This window comes from Rhineura floridana, chromosome 11, assembly GCF_030035675.1.
Source record: "Rhineura floridana isolate rRhiFlo1 chromosome 11, rRhiFlo1.hap2, whole genome shotgun sequence".
Lineage (NCBI taxonomy): Eukaryota > Metazoa > Chordata > Lepidosauria > Squamata > Rhineuridae > Rhineura > Rhineura floridana.
In genome coordinates, this window is record NC_084490.1 from 73932378 (window position 1) to 73948960 (window position 16583).

The following is a 16583-nucleotide window of genomic DNA, read 5'->3' on the forward strand; positions in this document are numbered from 1 at the left end:
TGGGATTCAGGGAGAATTGCAGTGTTCATTTCAGGAGGAAGGAGGACAGGTTTTCTGTGGTCCGAAATTTCATGGTTAAAGCTTGCTCCTCAGTGTCTTCAAGGAAAGGAATTAGATCTTCGGGTGAGTGGGCAGGAGAACAGATATTATTATTATTATTATTAGTTTATTTATACCTTTTGCCCAAAGGCCCTCAAGGCAGCTTACAAAAAACACAAATATAAAATACAATATAAAAATGCATCAATAAAACAATACAAAATACAATCTGCAAAAGTTAAATAACAATACGCATGATGGCTCTTAATGGTGGCTTTATCCGTGGTACAAGATATTTTTCTTAGTTGATGGGTGTTTTTACTATTAGCTGCACTCCATCTGGCCTCATCCCTGAGCCACCAAGTTAGATAGGCTCTGCCCCTACCATCACCAGGCTCTGCGCTTCAAGACTCACTGCTGTCTCTGAGCGTCAAGAGACACATCAGCCCTATCTACCTTCTGAAAGGGGAACAAGGCAGAAGGTGGCAGTGATGATCCAGTTGTTAATGTCATTTCAGGTTTTGGGGGGCATTGAGCGTCTCCCTAAATGTGCACTCCTCACTACTGTTGTCCAGTCCATACCACCTCCAGAGAGAGAGGACAAGGTGTGCAGATGTTACTGTTCCTTTCCCTTGCTCTCTGAGAAAGAGCAAGTGAAAAGGCAACACAAGCAAGAAGAGCACCAACAGGTCCTGGAGATTTCACGTGTGAGTAGGGTGCCTACAAGTGCATGGGTCTCAGCAGGTTCGCAGCCACATCCAGTCCTCATGCCGACCTGGCTTACTGTAACTACTTCCAAAAAAGTCTTTGTAACCCAAAGCACAATTATATTAAGTTCAGTGGGCTTACTTTTGGAGTATTGGATTGATCTGCTGGCTATCTTCACATTCTGAATCCTTCTCAATGATTGCTGTTGATTTTCACAGATTCAAGTTGATTTTTAGGATAACCTCTTCATTTTTATTTTTTAAAAACCAATCAGACATCAGCATTAAGGTGTACATAGAAGTGAGGTGTACATATTGTGTTTCATCAAATTCATTTTGTTTTGTTTTAGAATGCAGTTCCTCATTCCATTCATAGTGCTCTGATATTGACTGATAAAGAATCTGCTTTTAAGCCTGACAAAGAAGTTACATTTCAGGTATAACAAATGAAAAATAAATGGAATTTTGAATATGGATAATCATAAATTTGAAATGTACCTCTTACATATGAGTTACATAGCCATTATCCCGCAGTGAGCACCTGTGTTGCACTCGGGAAGGTAGGCAACCCCCAGAGATCAAGAGAGACTGAGCAAGAACTGACCACTGCCCTGTCAAGCTACATGTTCAGCCTTCAGTGTGTGTTTTTCCCTTTACTAGCGTTCCTTTAAAGCAGGAGCAGGGAACCTCAGGCCTGGGGGCCAAATGCAGCTCCCTAGGCCTCTCTATCTGGCCCTCAGGATTCTCCCCAGATGACACCCCTCATTGGCCCTGCTTCGCACCCTCCTTGACTGTTTTTGCCTGGCCAGAATGTATCCTTGGACTCTTGCCTCTCTGGATGAAGGGCAGGGAAGAGGCATGGGAGCGTGTGGAGAAACTAGCCTACTGTGCAAAAGGAGAAATCTACATTAGTGGCTCTGCCCACTTGTGCCTCTGGCTCTGCCCATGACTGGTATTTCGCCCTTGGAAAGTTGTCCAGAAGGGAATGGGGCCCTTAGGGTGAAAAAGTTTCTCCATCCCTGCTTGTAAGAGAAGGAAATCAGATTGCCATGCTGCTGCCTTGTCAGACTATCTTCACTACCACATCCTATGGGTTCTTGGGCCTATGGGAAGAAGTGGGAAGTCAATGTGTAACTACTTCCCTCAAGATTTTCTTGCAGTTCTGATGTAGAAAGCTAAGGCTGCAGCCACCCTGAATTCAGTGGGATATGCTTCCAAATAAGCATGCTTAGAATTGTTTCTTTCTGAAACACGTGTGGCAGGTGTAGCTGTTTGCTTTTCTTCTTTCCTTGGGCTTATTGGGGGGGGATCTTCTAATATTATATCATACACTGAGCACTTCATTCAGTGAATTCTCTGAATTGTTTGAAGAGATCAGTAGTATCTCCAAGATGTCATAAATTTTTCACAATCTAACTTTCCTGTTTTATCCCATTGCTCAAATAACACAAATTCCCGGTTCCATAGAATTTGGTAAAGGGTAGCACTATATATGAAGAAAGCCTCCAGGCTACTTTCTGACCAGCTGCAATTGTGTTTTTTTCTTCTTCTTAGAGATTATGTTAAAGATTCTTCCTAGACACCCTGCAAGCTTTTTGAGACTTGGGTTTATTTTGCTGGACACAATGGAAATTTAAGTAATAAATCTGATATCTGCAAATTGTATATAGATGTTAACTTTGTTTGGCAGTGTGAAGTTCTCACATCACTGAAGGCCTTGCATAGATTCATTGACTGCACCCAGCTGACAGCTGAGTTTGGTGGAACATTCCTTTACAATCATAATGACTGGATATGTTTCCGAAGGGTGAGTTAAGGTTTGGAACTCTTTTTAATTGTCCTCGCTAAAACAAATTTTGATTGCCTTAGTTAACATTTAACTTGTAATAAAAGTGAGGTATTAATAACATCTACCAGAATCAGAGAATCATAGAGTCATAGGGTTGGAAGGGGCATGTAAGGCCATCAAGTCCAACCTCCTGCTCAATGCAGGAATCCAAATCAAAGTATTCCCAACAGATGGCTGTCCAGCTGCCTCTTGAATGCCTCCAGTGTTGGAGAGCCCACTACCTCTCCAGGTAATTGGTTCCATTGCCTTATGACTCTAACAGTTAGGATTTTTTTCCTGACGTTCAGTCGAAATCTGGCTTCCTGCAACTTGAGCCCATTATTCCGTGTCCTGCACTCTGGGATGATCGAGAAGAGATCCCGGCCCTCCTCAATGTGACAACCTTTCATGTACTTGAAGAGTGCTATCATATCTCCCCTCAGTCTTCTCTTCTCCAGGCTAATCATGTCCAGCTCTTTCAGTCTCCCATAAGATATAATGCAGTAAACGTCCTTGGCTCAATTCAGAAATCATGTCAAACTATGTTTAAGGAAGTTTACCTAGGATTTGGCATGATGTTGGAACTGACAAACCACAATTAAGCCATTCCTCCACTTCCTTGGAGATGGAAAATGAAAGCAGACAATCTCCTCAGAGTCTAAATCATGGTTTACTTATAATATCTTTGGAAGTTTAAACCATGGCTTGGATTCTAAACTGTGCTTGACTTGCTGTGATGTTTGAATTGAGCCACTGACTCTTCCTGTAAAAAATGTTCTAGAAAAAAAGAACTTCTGCAGATTGAGTGGGCTGTCATAACTACTACAGTGAAAAAAACCCGTACAGAATCAGCTACAGCTTTTCCACTACAGTGTTGTAGGGATTTGCAAAAAGTATCCACAATGCATTGTATTGAACTCCATAAATGTAATTCAGGTCCTAACTAGATTTACAATGGTGTGACCCATGTCTTAGAACACTGACCATGCCACACAACTCTAAAGTGGTGTGGAGGGCAATCTATAGTGGAAGAACAGTGGAGAAGTCATGCTGAAGCTCTCCCCCAACAATATTTATCTTGACAGATGTATTTTGGGTCTTGAGAGGAGCTTTGTGAGGCAAAAGGGGTTGATGGAGAAAGGATTTGAAATCCCTCTCTAGCCCACTGCCCTTGTGCCTTAAACTCCACTAAACCAGTTCTGGTTTATAGATATGTGGCAGAACCACATTCTAACTTGTCTAATTAGAGCCCCACTTTGCTAGTTTGAACTCCTACAATAAGATCCTCTAATTGAGAAACAGCTTTTTGAAATCTGGGGTTAGAGATCTGTTTGTATATCCAGTGTTTTGTCTGCATGTACTGAAAACATTAGGTATTGCCAGCTGACCCTAGAAAATAACCAGGTCTATTCATCAATAAAGGCTCTATTTATCTTAATGTTGACTTGCAGATTAATGCTCATATATTTCATCATGTGTTTGTGTATTTTGTAACTTATGGAAAGGTGTTTTCAGATTTTAATTCTTCTCTTTATTTTTTTTCTCTTTGTCTTGGGAGCAGCATGATTATCTGAATAGCACACGTAGCCTGTATGCTTTCTTTTGTTGCACTTTTGCAACAGGCTTATTGGATTTTTCCTGTTTTCTTAGCGCAAAATAAAATACCTGACAGACCCTCTATAACACCTAGAAAGGGTTTTCATGTGATCTCTATGCTATGTTGTGGAGTGTGTTTATGTGAGTAGTACGGTACATTGTGGGCTTTGTTACTGATCCTAAATCTTTTCTGTTATGGAAATATGTATATATATGTAGAGATACTCAGCCGTCTGAGCGGCATGTGTGCCAGTGTGTATTTAGCTTAGAAGCAGGCTTTTACCCTGCACTTAGATCACTGAGACTTAAGACTTAGTAATATAAAAAAAGCCACTTTATTTATAGAAATGCATAGCAGATAGGAAAGGCATACCCAGAGCTTGGAAAAGTTACTTTTTTGAACTACAACTCCCATCAGCCCCAGCCAGCATTGCCACTGGATTGGGCTGATGGGAGTTGTAGTTCAAAAAAGTAACTTTCCCAAGCTCTGGGCATACCTAGTTCTAACCAAGTTGGAGGCGCAATGCCCAAACTTGGGTATTGCCCTCATGGCTTAGGAGAGACAGCAAAGACAGAGATGTCTCCTCTTTCCTTGGACAGTCAAAGAAGAAGACAAAGGAAGCAGGGGCAGGTCAGCTTCCCTGAGCATATCAGTTTACAACGGAAAGAAGTCAGGTCAAGAAGAGCACAGGTAAAGGTAGGCAAGCCTAGCCAGCTGGAGGACCCTCACTCTATCTTCCTTCTGGAATACAAACAAAAGAACCCAAACAGGAGTTGCTCTTGCCCCACTTCCAACATTCCCTGCAACTGCCTCCTCTTTTCATTCTTCTTATGCCAACTTTTGATAGTGCAGCCATTTAAAACCTCTGTGTTCTTTGCTAGTTTTGCGGGCTCCCCTGTAAGGGAACTTGAAATCCAGGGTACTAATAGAGAATGTTCTATGCTGCACCTATGTGCACATGTCTGCAGCCCAAAAAGCTAAGACACTGAGATGCACAGAAAGAAATCAATTAAGCAGCTTTTCTGAGCATCAGGATCCTGTTTATTAGAAAGACATGGGGATAGGAAGACAGGACAAGTCTTGTGACAAGTCACTAGATGTGACCTGAATTAAAAACAAACAACCTGTTTATAACCTATCTGTCTTAGGGTAGATGGACAGGATAATGCACAGTAAGTAACAGGCAACATAAACTCTCAATATTGATGAGCAATATTGCTAAACCAGTTTGGAAAGAGCATGCCCTGAATTTTAATTAAATGTATAGATGATGATGGTTGTTTCTTCATAATGTATCCAATCTTGCAGTTTGGTACACGTGGTTGCATCTTGCCACAAGCACAGCTCAGTGATACTATTGAAGAACAGAAAAAAATACTTTTCTTTTTTTAACCAGTTATTGTACGTATACTTTCAGAAACTTGAGCCATTCATTACAAACTGCAAAGAGGCCCTTGTTTTCCTGCAGCACTCTTTACGTTCACTCAGCACTGTCCAGGCACCAAGTACTGCACAAGTAAGTACTGCTGTTGTTTGGTGTTCCTAAATTTCATACTGCCAGTAATCAACTGAGCTTGAAGCACTGCTTCCTGGGAGAAGTTGACAGAGTACTATTGGCAACATAGTAGTTGTGAACTAGGACACTCTTGGTTCAAATTTTGCCTCTGCCACTAGCTCACTAAGTCTCTTTCCCTTTCTGTACCTCCCTCCACAATGAGAGGATCATAATATTTTCATATCATGCTGGATTGCTGTAACATTACTATGATAATGTATATGAAGCTCTTCGAATAGCAATGATCAAATCTCTTGACGTCTTATTTTAAAAACTTAACAGCAGCCACAGGATCCTTAAATTCGCTGAAGTAATGACACTGGAGGATGGGGGATTTTTCCAAATCTTGGTCTGAAATGCCTGAAAATATATTAAGGTTGGTTCCAGTTTTTCACCGAAAGGGCCTGGATCTGACCAGAATCCTTTCAACTAGCTGGATAGAAAAGGTAGCTGCCTCAGAAGGGATTTAGATTCCTGCCCATTCTGGCTTTATCTAGGGAAAATTAAAACTCCAGCATAGCATCTCCACATATGGGTGCTTGCAAGAAATTTAAAAAATTGACTGTGAATAAAACATACATTCTGGTTAATAAATTCCCACCTAGCCTTTCCTTTTCATGTTTTGTCCTTCATAGAATCATAGAATCATAGAGTTGGAAGGGGTCTTTAAGGCCATCGAATCCAACCCCCTGCTCAGTGCAGGAATCCAAAAGCAAAGCCATACATACAAACGTCATTATATAATAAACAGACCCCAGTCTTTCTTATTCCCTTCATTTTTCTGATGTTCCCAATTCTTGCCATAATTTCACTTCCATTGTATTTTCTTTATGAAGTGCCTTTTCATTAAACTTCCTTTAATTGCACATACTGCTTCTGGCATCCCCCATAGATCTCAGGTTACAGCAATGGTCAATTTACTTGAATTGCCTCCTCAGGCCTTTGTCCAGGTCAAATCAAGCACTCAGCTGCATGCAGAAGCCTTGGGTTCCATTGACTTGCATGCGTGTGAGAAAGACCTTGGAATTGTAGTGGATCGCAAGTTGAACATGACCCAGCAGTGTGATGCTGCGGCAAAAAAGGCAAACACGGTTTTGGGCTGCATAAACAGAGCTATAGTTTCCAGGTCGAGGGAAGTAATAGTCCCACTATATTCTGCATTAGTCAGGCCTCATCTGGAATACTGCATTCAGTTCTGGGCGCCCCATTTTAAGAAAGATATAGGCAAGTTGGAGCGGGTTCAGAAGAGGGCGATGAGGATGATAGCCGGTACGGAGAACAAGTCTTATGAGGAAAGGTTGAAGGAACTTGGCATGTTCAGTCTGGTGCAGAGAAGGCTGAGGGGTGACATGATTGCACTCTTTAAGTACCTGAAGGGCTGTCACATAGAGGAGGGTACAGATTTGTTCTCTGCTGCCCCAGAGGGTAGGACTAGGTCTAATGGTTTTAAGTTGCAGGAGCGTAGATTCAGATCGGACATTAGAAGGAACTTCTTGACAGTAAGGGCAGTTCGGCAATGGAACCGACTGCCTAGGGAGGTGGTGGGATCCCCTTCGCTGGATGTCTTCAAGCAGAGGCTGGACAGCTATCTGCGGGAGATGCTCTAGCTGTGGATTTCCTGCTGTGAGCAGGGGGTTGGACTCGATGGCCTACAAGGCCCCTTCCAACTCTATGATTCTATGACTGCACTTTTAATTTTTTTTTAAACAAGACCGATGTTAGAATAGTGACTTCTGTCTTCAATGTTAACTTTTTTTGTTTTGTTTTTCAACTCCCTCAGTAACAGGTTCAGGTAACACATACACACAAGTGATACGTTGCAATTTTTCATTGTGAGGCCCCATTGTGTAGCTCCCTGAATTTCCAGTTGAGGTGAAGAGTGTTCACTTATGTTGCTAAGATGCACCACCCACACACATGTGGGAAATATCAGCAGACTTGGGGAAACCCCGATATTCCCAGTACAATCCCAATACAAAAGAGGGAACTCCAGAAAACCCAATGTATACTGATCATGTGCACTGGTCACATAATATTGACTGGGAGGGTTCTTTCCCAGCAACAAATTGGTGTGAGAAGACTGTTGAAAGGGTTTGGAGAAGTTTCTAACAAGGAACAGCAATACATGAATCATTCAAAGACTAAAGTTGTGGTGTTTGACAGTTGTCCCCTAAAACTCATATGCCCCTGAATGAGCACCAGTTGGAACAGACTAAACAATTCAATTACTTGGAGGTCTGTTTCTCTCAGAATGGTTCATAGAATAGCCACTATTAAATTAAAAGCTCAAAAATCTAAGCAGTCAGTATTAAAATTTGCTAGAGTTAAAGGGGGCAATCTGGTTGACCCAGCCCTTAGAATTTTTGTTGCAAAGGTAGGTCATACCACAAATAACATACGGGCTGGAGATTTGGGGCACTCTAGGGTCAAATCACCTGGCATCTGTACAGAACAAATTTCTGAGGGCCTTATTGGACCTCCCACCAGGCACACCAGCCAGTTATAGTCAGGCAGAAGTTGGTTTAAAGTCAGTAATATATTTTATTATGTGGGCTATCTTCTACTTTTTAGAAAATGAAGCACTCAGTAAATGAATTAATTCACTAATAGGCAAAAAACCTTGCGGTTTAAGAACCTACCTATAGCCAACAGATATTTCTATCAAACTTTAAAAGGCAGAGAAATTGGGCAGCTATAGTGAATGCACCAAGGGAGCAGGAGACCTGACCTCCTCTCTGAGATATTGGACTGCCCTACAAATTGGTCAAAATGCAAACACAATTTGGGTTGGTCTTTCACAGTCCAATCCACTTGCTGTGTAGCTTGGAAGAATTTGGTAACATGTGCCTCTGAGCATATGGTGAGTGGTGGCAACACCTGCCGTCTCCATAGATAGAGAATTATATTTTTGTATGTTTGTTGGTGTTCTTCTTACTTTGCTTCTTTCCTGTGTTACTAATGTTTCTACAGAGAATCTAAACTAGAAAATTTTATTTCACTCATTATTCATCCTAGAAATCTGTGTCAAATTTATTTTCATTAATATCAAATCGTTTTTATTGGTCAATGTCATATGCTGGTGAAGACAGCCTTTTGTGTTTCAAACTGGAGGTTATGTTCTATTTCTATTTTGGGCGCATTAACAGTTGAATCTGAAACTGCAGTTTGATGAAAAATCAGACTGATTCCAATATGTTGCTACTTCAGCAATGACTCTAGCTGTTGGAAAAAAGAGGATGCATGTTTTCAGCCTCCTATGTTTAAACCACTTTATTTAAGGCAAGGTGGGCATGGTCAATTAAAAACATAGAGCACACCTAGAATTTTGCTAGAATATATTTCACCTCCCACTGTTTTATATTGTGCAGATTGAGACACTCCTGAGGTACACTGGAGACTATTCTGCAGAAGTCAGTGCCATTATTTGTTGTAAACCGCCCAGAGAACTTTGGCTATGGGGCAGTATACAAATATAATAAATAAAGAAATAAACAAACAAAAGAAAATGTTTTCCTATAGGAAACTTCACTAAGCTTCTTCCTTCTGAGGAAGTGGACAAGGTGCTTTCAACATTAAAGCCGACCACCTGCCTACTTGATCCTTGCCCTTCGTGGCTCATCATGAGCTGCAAAGATAGACTGGGAGAAAGAATCAAGCTGGTGGTAAATGCATTGCTTGAAGAGGGAGTAATGCCATCAGTGCTCAAGGAGGAGATAATAAAACCAATCTTAAAAAAGCCCTCCTTGAACCCCCAAGATCTGAACAACTTTCGCCCAGTCTCAAATGTGCCATTCTTAAGCAAGGCAGTTGAGCGGGTGGTGGCTAAACAGCTGCAAGCACACTTGGAAGAAACGGATTATCTAGATCCATTTCAATCAGGCTTCAGACCGGGACATGGGACAGAAACAGCCTTGGTCGCCTTGGTAGATGATATGAGAAGGGCGTGGGATAGAGGCGAATGCACCTTCCTTGTCCTTCTCGATCTCTCAACGGCTTTCGATACTGTTGACCACGGTATCCTCTTGGACCGCCTGCAGAGGTTAGGTATTGGGGGCACTGTATTACAGTGGTTCCATTCCTTCCTCTCTGGGAGGTACCAAAGAGTAGCACTGGAGGAGGAGGTTTCAGATCCCTGGCCCCTCACTTGTGGGGTACCACAGGGATCTATCCTTTCTCCAATGCTTTTTAACATCTATATAAAGCCGCTGGGAGCAATCATCAGGAAATGTGGGCTGCAGTGTCATCAGTATGCGGATGACACGCAGCTCTATCTCTCATTTAAATCTTCACCAAGGTTGGCTGTGGAAACCCTGTCCAAATGTCTGGAGTCAGTGAGTGGCTGGATGGGAAGGAATAAGCTGAAGCTGAACCCTAACAAAACCGAGGTGCTGTTTGTGGGAGACAAGGGAGGGTTGGGAGATATAGACCTGGTGCTTAACGGGGTACGACTGCCCCTGAAAGACCAGGTTCGTAGCCTGGGGGTCGTTCTTGACTCCCAGCTGTCCATGGAGGCTCAAGTTTCAGCTGTGAGCCGAGCAGCTCTGTATCAACTCCATCTGATACGGAGGCTACGCCCCTACCTTCCCAATAATAATAATAATAATAATAATAATAATAATAATAATAATAATAAATTTAATTTTTGTGTCGCCTATCTGGCCGAAGCCACTCTAGGCGACGTACAAACTAAAATTCAGTAAATTACAATACAATACAGATAAAATACAATAAAATCAGAATGATCATTAATCACAGCAGCATGAAATCAGTTAGGGCGATCAATAGATAATAAAATATCCCAAAAAAGTTAGCCCTCCCCGGAATTCCTGAAGGCCTGTCCAAAAAGCCAAGTTTTTAATGCCCGGTGAAATATATCCAGGGAAGGGGCATGGCGAAGATCGAATGGGAGGGAGTTCCAGAGAGTGGGGGCCGCCACTGAAAATGCCCTCTCTCTAGTCCCTACCAACCTAGCTGTTTTCGTTGGTGGGACTGAGAGAAGGCCCTGTGTGGCTGATCTGGTTGGGCAGCTTAATTTGTGGTACTGGAGGCGCTCCTTCAGATAAACTGGGCTGAGACCGTATAGGGATTTAAAGGTTAATACCAACACCTTGAATTGGGCCCGGAAAACAGCTGGCAGCCAATGTAGGTGAAATAATACTGGCGTGATGTGATCACGGCGGCGGCTGTTTGTAAGCAACCGAGCCGCCGCATTCTGCACCAGTTGTAGTTTCCGGACCGTTTTCAAGGGTAACCCCACGTAGAGCGCATTGCAGTAGTCTAATCGAGAGGTGACCAGGGCGTGTACCACCAGTGGGAGCTGATGAATAGGGAGGTAGGGTTGCAACCTCCGTATGAGATGTAATTGGTACCAAGCTGCCCGGCTCACTGCCGAAATCTTAGCCTCCATGGACAGCTTAGAATCAAGAACCACCACAAGAAAGGTGGATTCTCCCCCGTCTAATGCCCTCCTCATATCATCCACCAGAGCGACCAAGGCTGTTTCAGTACTGTGTCCAGTCCTGAAACCCGATTGGTATGGATCCAAATAATCCGTTTCATCCAAGTGTGCTGCCAACTGGCCAGCCACCACATCTGCTCCCACCGGTGGTACATGCCCTGTACATGCACTGTAACGCACTCTACGTGGGGTTACCTTTGAAAACGGTTCGGAAGTTACAGCTGGTACAAAATGGAGTGGCGCATCTGATTACAGGCGGCCACCATAGAGATCACATCATTCCTGTGTTGAAGGAGTTACATTGGTTACCAGTTGTGTACCGAGCCCAATTCAAGGTGTTGGTCTTAACCTTTAAAACCCTATACGGTTGTGGCCCAGCTTATCTGAAGGAGCGCTTCCAGTATTGACAGGGATGCCGCTCAACAAGATCAGCCTCAGAAGACCTTCTCTGGATCCCACCAGTCAAAACAGCTAGACTGGTGAGGACTCGAGAGAGGGCCTTCTCAATTGTGGCCCCCACCCTATGGAATTCTCTCCCAAATGATCTACACCATGCCCCATCTATAATGAGCTTCCGCCGGACCCTGAAGACCTGGTTCTTTAAGCAGGCTTTTGGAACGGGCTAGTTTTACTGTGTTCTTAAATTTTTAACTGTTTTATATACTGTTTTAACATGTACGTCGCCCAGAGTGGCTGGCCAACCAGCCAGATGGGCGACTAGCAAATCTCATAATAAATAAACAAATAAATAAATAAATAAATAAATAAAATTGCAAAGTAAATCAGACATATTTAAAGTGACCATCTGAACTATATCAACTGTCTTAATAATGTTGCTTCCTCCCTGCTAAAACAAGATCAGCACAGCACGTCTTCTTTCTATTATTTGGGCTGGTTGCAGGTGTTGCCACCACTCACCATATGCTCAGAGGCACATGTTACCAAATTCTTCCAAGCTACACAGCAAGTGGATTAGACTGTGAAAGAACAACCCAAATGGTGTTTGCATTTTGACCAATTTGTAGGGCAGTCCAATATCTCAGAGAGGAGGTCAGGTCTCCTGCTCCCCTGGTGCATTCACTATAGTTGCCCAATTTCTCTGCTTTTCAAAGTTTGATAGAAATATCTGTTGGCTATAGGTAGGTTCTTAAACCGCAAGGTTTTTTGCCTATTAATGAATTTCCCTGCTTTTTAATCTGGGAGGAAAGAAATGGGATCCTGTGCAAGTTTGCTGAGAATGGATTGATCATTTGCATGCTTATTGAGTTCAGTGGGATTTACTCCCCTGCAATCAAGCTTAGGATAGGTGAAACTGACCACAGGGGATGGGGAGGGGAGGAGGAGGAGGAGGGAGGGGAGGAAATGCAGAGGGGAGGACTGGAATGGGACCAAATGATCATATTAGATGTGACCTCGCAACTGATTGCCTTAGAATAGTCACCTGTCAGCAGTATTTGCAAGAATAACCTTGCTGATTCTAATCATATCACTTCACATTTTCTCAGCTTATCAGGAGGTGGGGACCATGGACTAGAATGACTTTTCCAATTTGTACAGAAAAGCTGCCTTCTTGAAAGGAGTCATGCATCAATGGATTTTTCCCCCTAGTGTCAGCATATCAGCACTAGACTTTCTTTTAAGTTACGGGTGTCACTTCTTAGACGTAGAGTTGTAGAAATCATTTGCTGCTCAGAAGATTGTTTCATTTCACGGAGTTTACAAGCAAGGCTTTCATTTGCCCTGACTAGTTCTGCTATTGACAAAGCACAAGGGGACATGAGCAGCTTTCCACTATCGCTCATTGTGAAATGAAGGCGTGAGCCATACACAGATTCAGTTTTCCTTTTCAAGTTCTTTTTTGCGTGTGGCTTTACTGCTTTGTCTTCATGCTGAAGCATACTTTGAATATATCTCTTGGTAACATCAACAAAATAGATGACTAAAGGATCACAGCAAAGGTCATTCATATATTCCTGGAGGTCTTCAAAGGCATCTGATTCACATCTTGCATAAACACAGTCTTCATCATCTTGTACTGTTGATCCTTCACTCTTTGTGGTTTTGGAGCAGAATGTATGTGTATAGTTATGATAGCCAGTACAGTGGTACTATGCCTGTGCTGCTATCAGGCTGAGGAGCTTTGTATCTTGTTTTTCAGTTACACACTCTTTAATTTTCTCATGCGCTCTTATTTCCACATATTTGACAAGAGTTTCTAGTGTCTTACTTCCTGGTTAGTACTTACTTGCTTTTTCACAGATAGAAGGCAAAACTGGGGATTCTGGAATGGTCTCTTTTGTTGTGTGATGCTGCACATGATTGTGAAGCTGTCGTTCTGTGCAAAGTTTTTTCAGACTCTGGAACAAAATTACCTTCCCTCTTGGTTATGGATTCCAGTTTGGATTTCATGGTAAATTCACTTCTGCACTGGTGATGATTATTATTTATTTATTTTAACATTTATATCCTGCCCTTCCTTCCAGAAGGAGCCCATGATATCTTATATCCAGAATTTCACAATCTGACATAGTCTCTGATGATTCTGTACTTTTGCAGCACTTAAAAATGTTCGTCATGATTCCAAATCTTTTGGACAGACAAGGTTGCTCTTAACACTTGTACAACTCTTCTGCTTCCTCTCTTTATTTCCTACTTTGGCTCACTTACAACAAAGTTCATATTCGGTATCCTCTTCCATCTTAATCGACCACTAATATTGGGACTGAAGAATTATGAGACTCATTACTTCAAAACTGCAACATAATACAAAATGCATACATTAGTTTCTAACGTTACATATAACTTCAAAATAAAACAGTACTGAAGAATTCTTTTCAAGGCATTTTGGGAAACAGTGTGTGTGTGCGTGTGTGTGTGTTCCCCAAAATAAACCACTTACATGCTTCCCAAGCTAATGGTAAATAAAAATTAAAGATCAGTGCAAAAAAACACATTTGAAATAATATCTCACTCAACGTGTTTTGAAAATACTGGGGGGGGAATTCCCCTCCCCCTTTAGCAGTTAGCATGCATGAGGAAAGTAAAACAAATGAGATGCTTTCTAATTTCTCAGTTTAGCATCTGCCATGTTTGTGACATCACACAAACCAAAAGGTATCAGAAATAATAAGTATCATACCAAAAATTAATTCTCTAGTGATGCAGAATTGAATGGCATATGTGAAATCTACTCCCTCTAGATGAAACCAACCCCCCTCCTTTTCAGCCGTCTGACTCTGGAGTTTCTCTGCAGTTTCATGTTGATGTTGAATAGCATAGGGGACACATTACAGCCTTGCAGAACCCCATAGTTTAACAGCCAGTGGGCAGAGCAATTGTCTGTGTCACCACCTAAAGCAGGCCTCCCCATTGACCCTGGGAGGCTGTTTTCCCCAAACCACGGCCAGCAGACATCATATGTAATGTCTCCTTGTCAAAAGTTGGCCAGTATGGTTGCAGGAGATAAAGATGTGAGCTAGGAAAGACAAAGATCAACCAAACCAATGGTTGTTTGTGCTCTTCCAAGAACCTTATCCATGTCTTCAGACCTCAACAGTTTTAAGTTACTCCATAATACAGGTACATGACTAGATAATATCATGATGGACTTGCAAGTAAAGTGGAGTCCAGGTCATAACAGATGCATATGATTTGATTTCTCTGCATTTGATGACTGGTGTCTGATTTATGAACTGACTCCATTGAAGGATGATGTGACTTAGGTAATATGTTCTATCTATGGTGATAGATCTGCAGTGGCCTATTCAAGCATGCTGGCCATCACTGTTTGCTACAGCCATCAGGTCATGGATATCTATGTTTGGAACATGTTTGAGGTGGCTCTGGGCAAGATGCAATATGGGGCTCTCTGCAGGGTACCTCTGGGATGATACTCTCCAGGTGTCTTGCAGATAGCCCCTTTCCCATGAGCTTACTTTGTGACGGAGCAGGGAGACTTCTTCTGTGTCACCAGGTCTTTGAAAGAAAAAAGTAATGCTGGTGTGGACAGAATTGAATCATGCTGGGTGCTGACATTGGGTCTTAACTCTACAATGAATGGATAAGACAGTGCTGCATTTTCAGGTATATTCTCTGCAGAATTACTAGCAAAGTAAAACAGGTATTTATTTACTTTCTTTAGGAGGTAAGCGACTTAATGAACAAACACAAAACAATGATGAAACTTGTTCTGGAAGATGAACTGTTGGTATCCTTAAGACTTGAGGGTGGGACAGTCCTTGCAAGGCTTAGAAAGGAGGAGTTCTGCAATACAGAAGATTATAGGTAGGTACATGCTATGCCAAAAAATATGTACTATATATAACAAATTATGAAGGACTCTGTAATTTTCTAAAATTCTGGAGTTATTTGGAAAACAATATTTTTAAAAAACACTGACTGTTGGAAGAATGAAAGTGTCACTAAAAGTGACAGTTGCAAAGGACAGCTCTGGCCCAATGATCATGTTTGCATTTGCAAAAGAGACTAGAAAAAATGTTGTCCGTGATGACAGTTAAATATAATGTTTTGCCAGGACTGATGGCAAAATCCATGTACCCTGCAGGCATGCAAGTGTTTGCATGTGCACAGTGGAGCATTTGATACATCCATTTCGAAGAGCAAGCTATCTGTCACTGTTAGTATCCTAAACTATTTTTGAAATTCTCCTAAGTTCAAACACAGTAAAGTACTTTTCATTTCTAGCAGCGTTCAGATGTATTTATTTATTATTCCCCTCCCCCTCCAGAGATGCCATGGAAACGATTACGAAGCTATATAATCGAGTAGATGAAGAAGTTCATAGGCTGGTTCTGTTGTCTAATAAATGTCTTCAACAACTAGAGAATCTCTTGGCAATGAGAAAATTTGAAGAAGGCTGTGAACAGGTCAGTATTCATGCAAATGCAGAGCTTGGAAAAGTTACTTTTTTGAACCACAACTCCCATCAGCCCTAGCCAGCAGGGCCACTGGATTGGGCTGATGGGAGTTGTAGTTCAAAAAAGTAACTTTTCCAAGCTCTGTTAAATGTGTATGTTTCCCCTCGCAGAGCAAATGCTGGCTGCTTTTGAACATAAAAACAGCAACATAGGAGATCCAATCACAGATTTTCTGCTGTCTCATCTAGTTTGATACTTAATTGTACGGCTGAGACCATGCCATACCTCTCGGTAACATTTAATTATAGAAGGTATAGTGTGTGATATCATTGTGTTCAGCATTATTATGCAACATTTTCCCAGTTCACATGTCAATGTAAACCATAGTTATGGTTTACTGCAAATGGGCCATGTTGCGCTTCTGTTTCCTCTATGTTGTAGCGGGTAGGAAAAAAGCTGAATCCGTGGCTTAACATTGTGTCTGAAATGGGGATCATAGTCTGTTTTATTCCCACAAATCAC

At 41.9% G+C, this 16583-nt stretch overlaps 1 protein-coding gene across 6 annotated transcripts in view; it reads left to right on the forward strand.

The window, feature by feature from the left end:
• The window catches only part of PLEKHG4B (pleckstrin homology and RhoGEF domain containing G4B), a 240910-nt gene that overhangs the window by 139884 nt on the left and 84443 nt on the right, over nucleotides 1–16583 (forward strand). For all 6 annotated transcript variants that reach the window (XM_061588485.1, XM_061588482.1, XM_061588481.1 and 3 more), the window contains 5 exons: nucleotides 1097–1183; nucleotides 2437–2553; nucleotides 5589–5687; nucleotides 15326–15468; nucleotides 15932–16070. In XM_061588485.1, the coding sequence (XP_061444469.1) occupies nucleotides 1097–1183; nucleotides 2437–2553; nucleotides 5589–5687; nucleotides 15326–15468; nucleotides 15932–16070 (585 nt within the window). The remainder of the gene's footprint in view (nucleotides 1–1096; nucleotides 1184–2436; nucleotides 2554–5588; nucleotides 5688–15325; nucleotides 15469–15931; nucleotides 16071–16583) is intronic.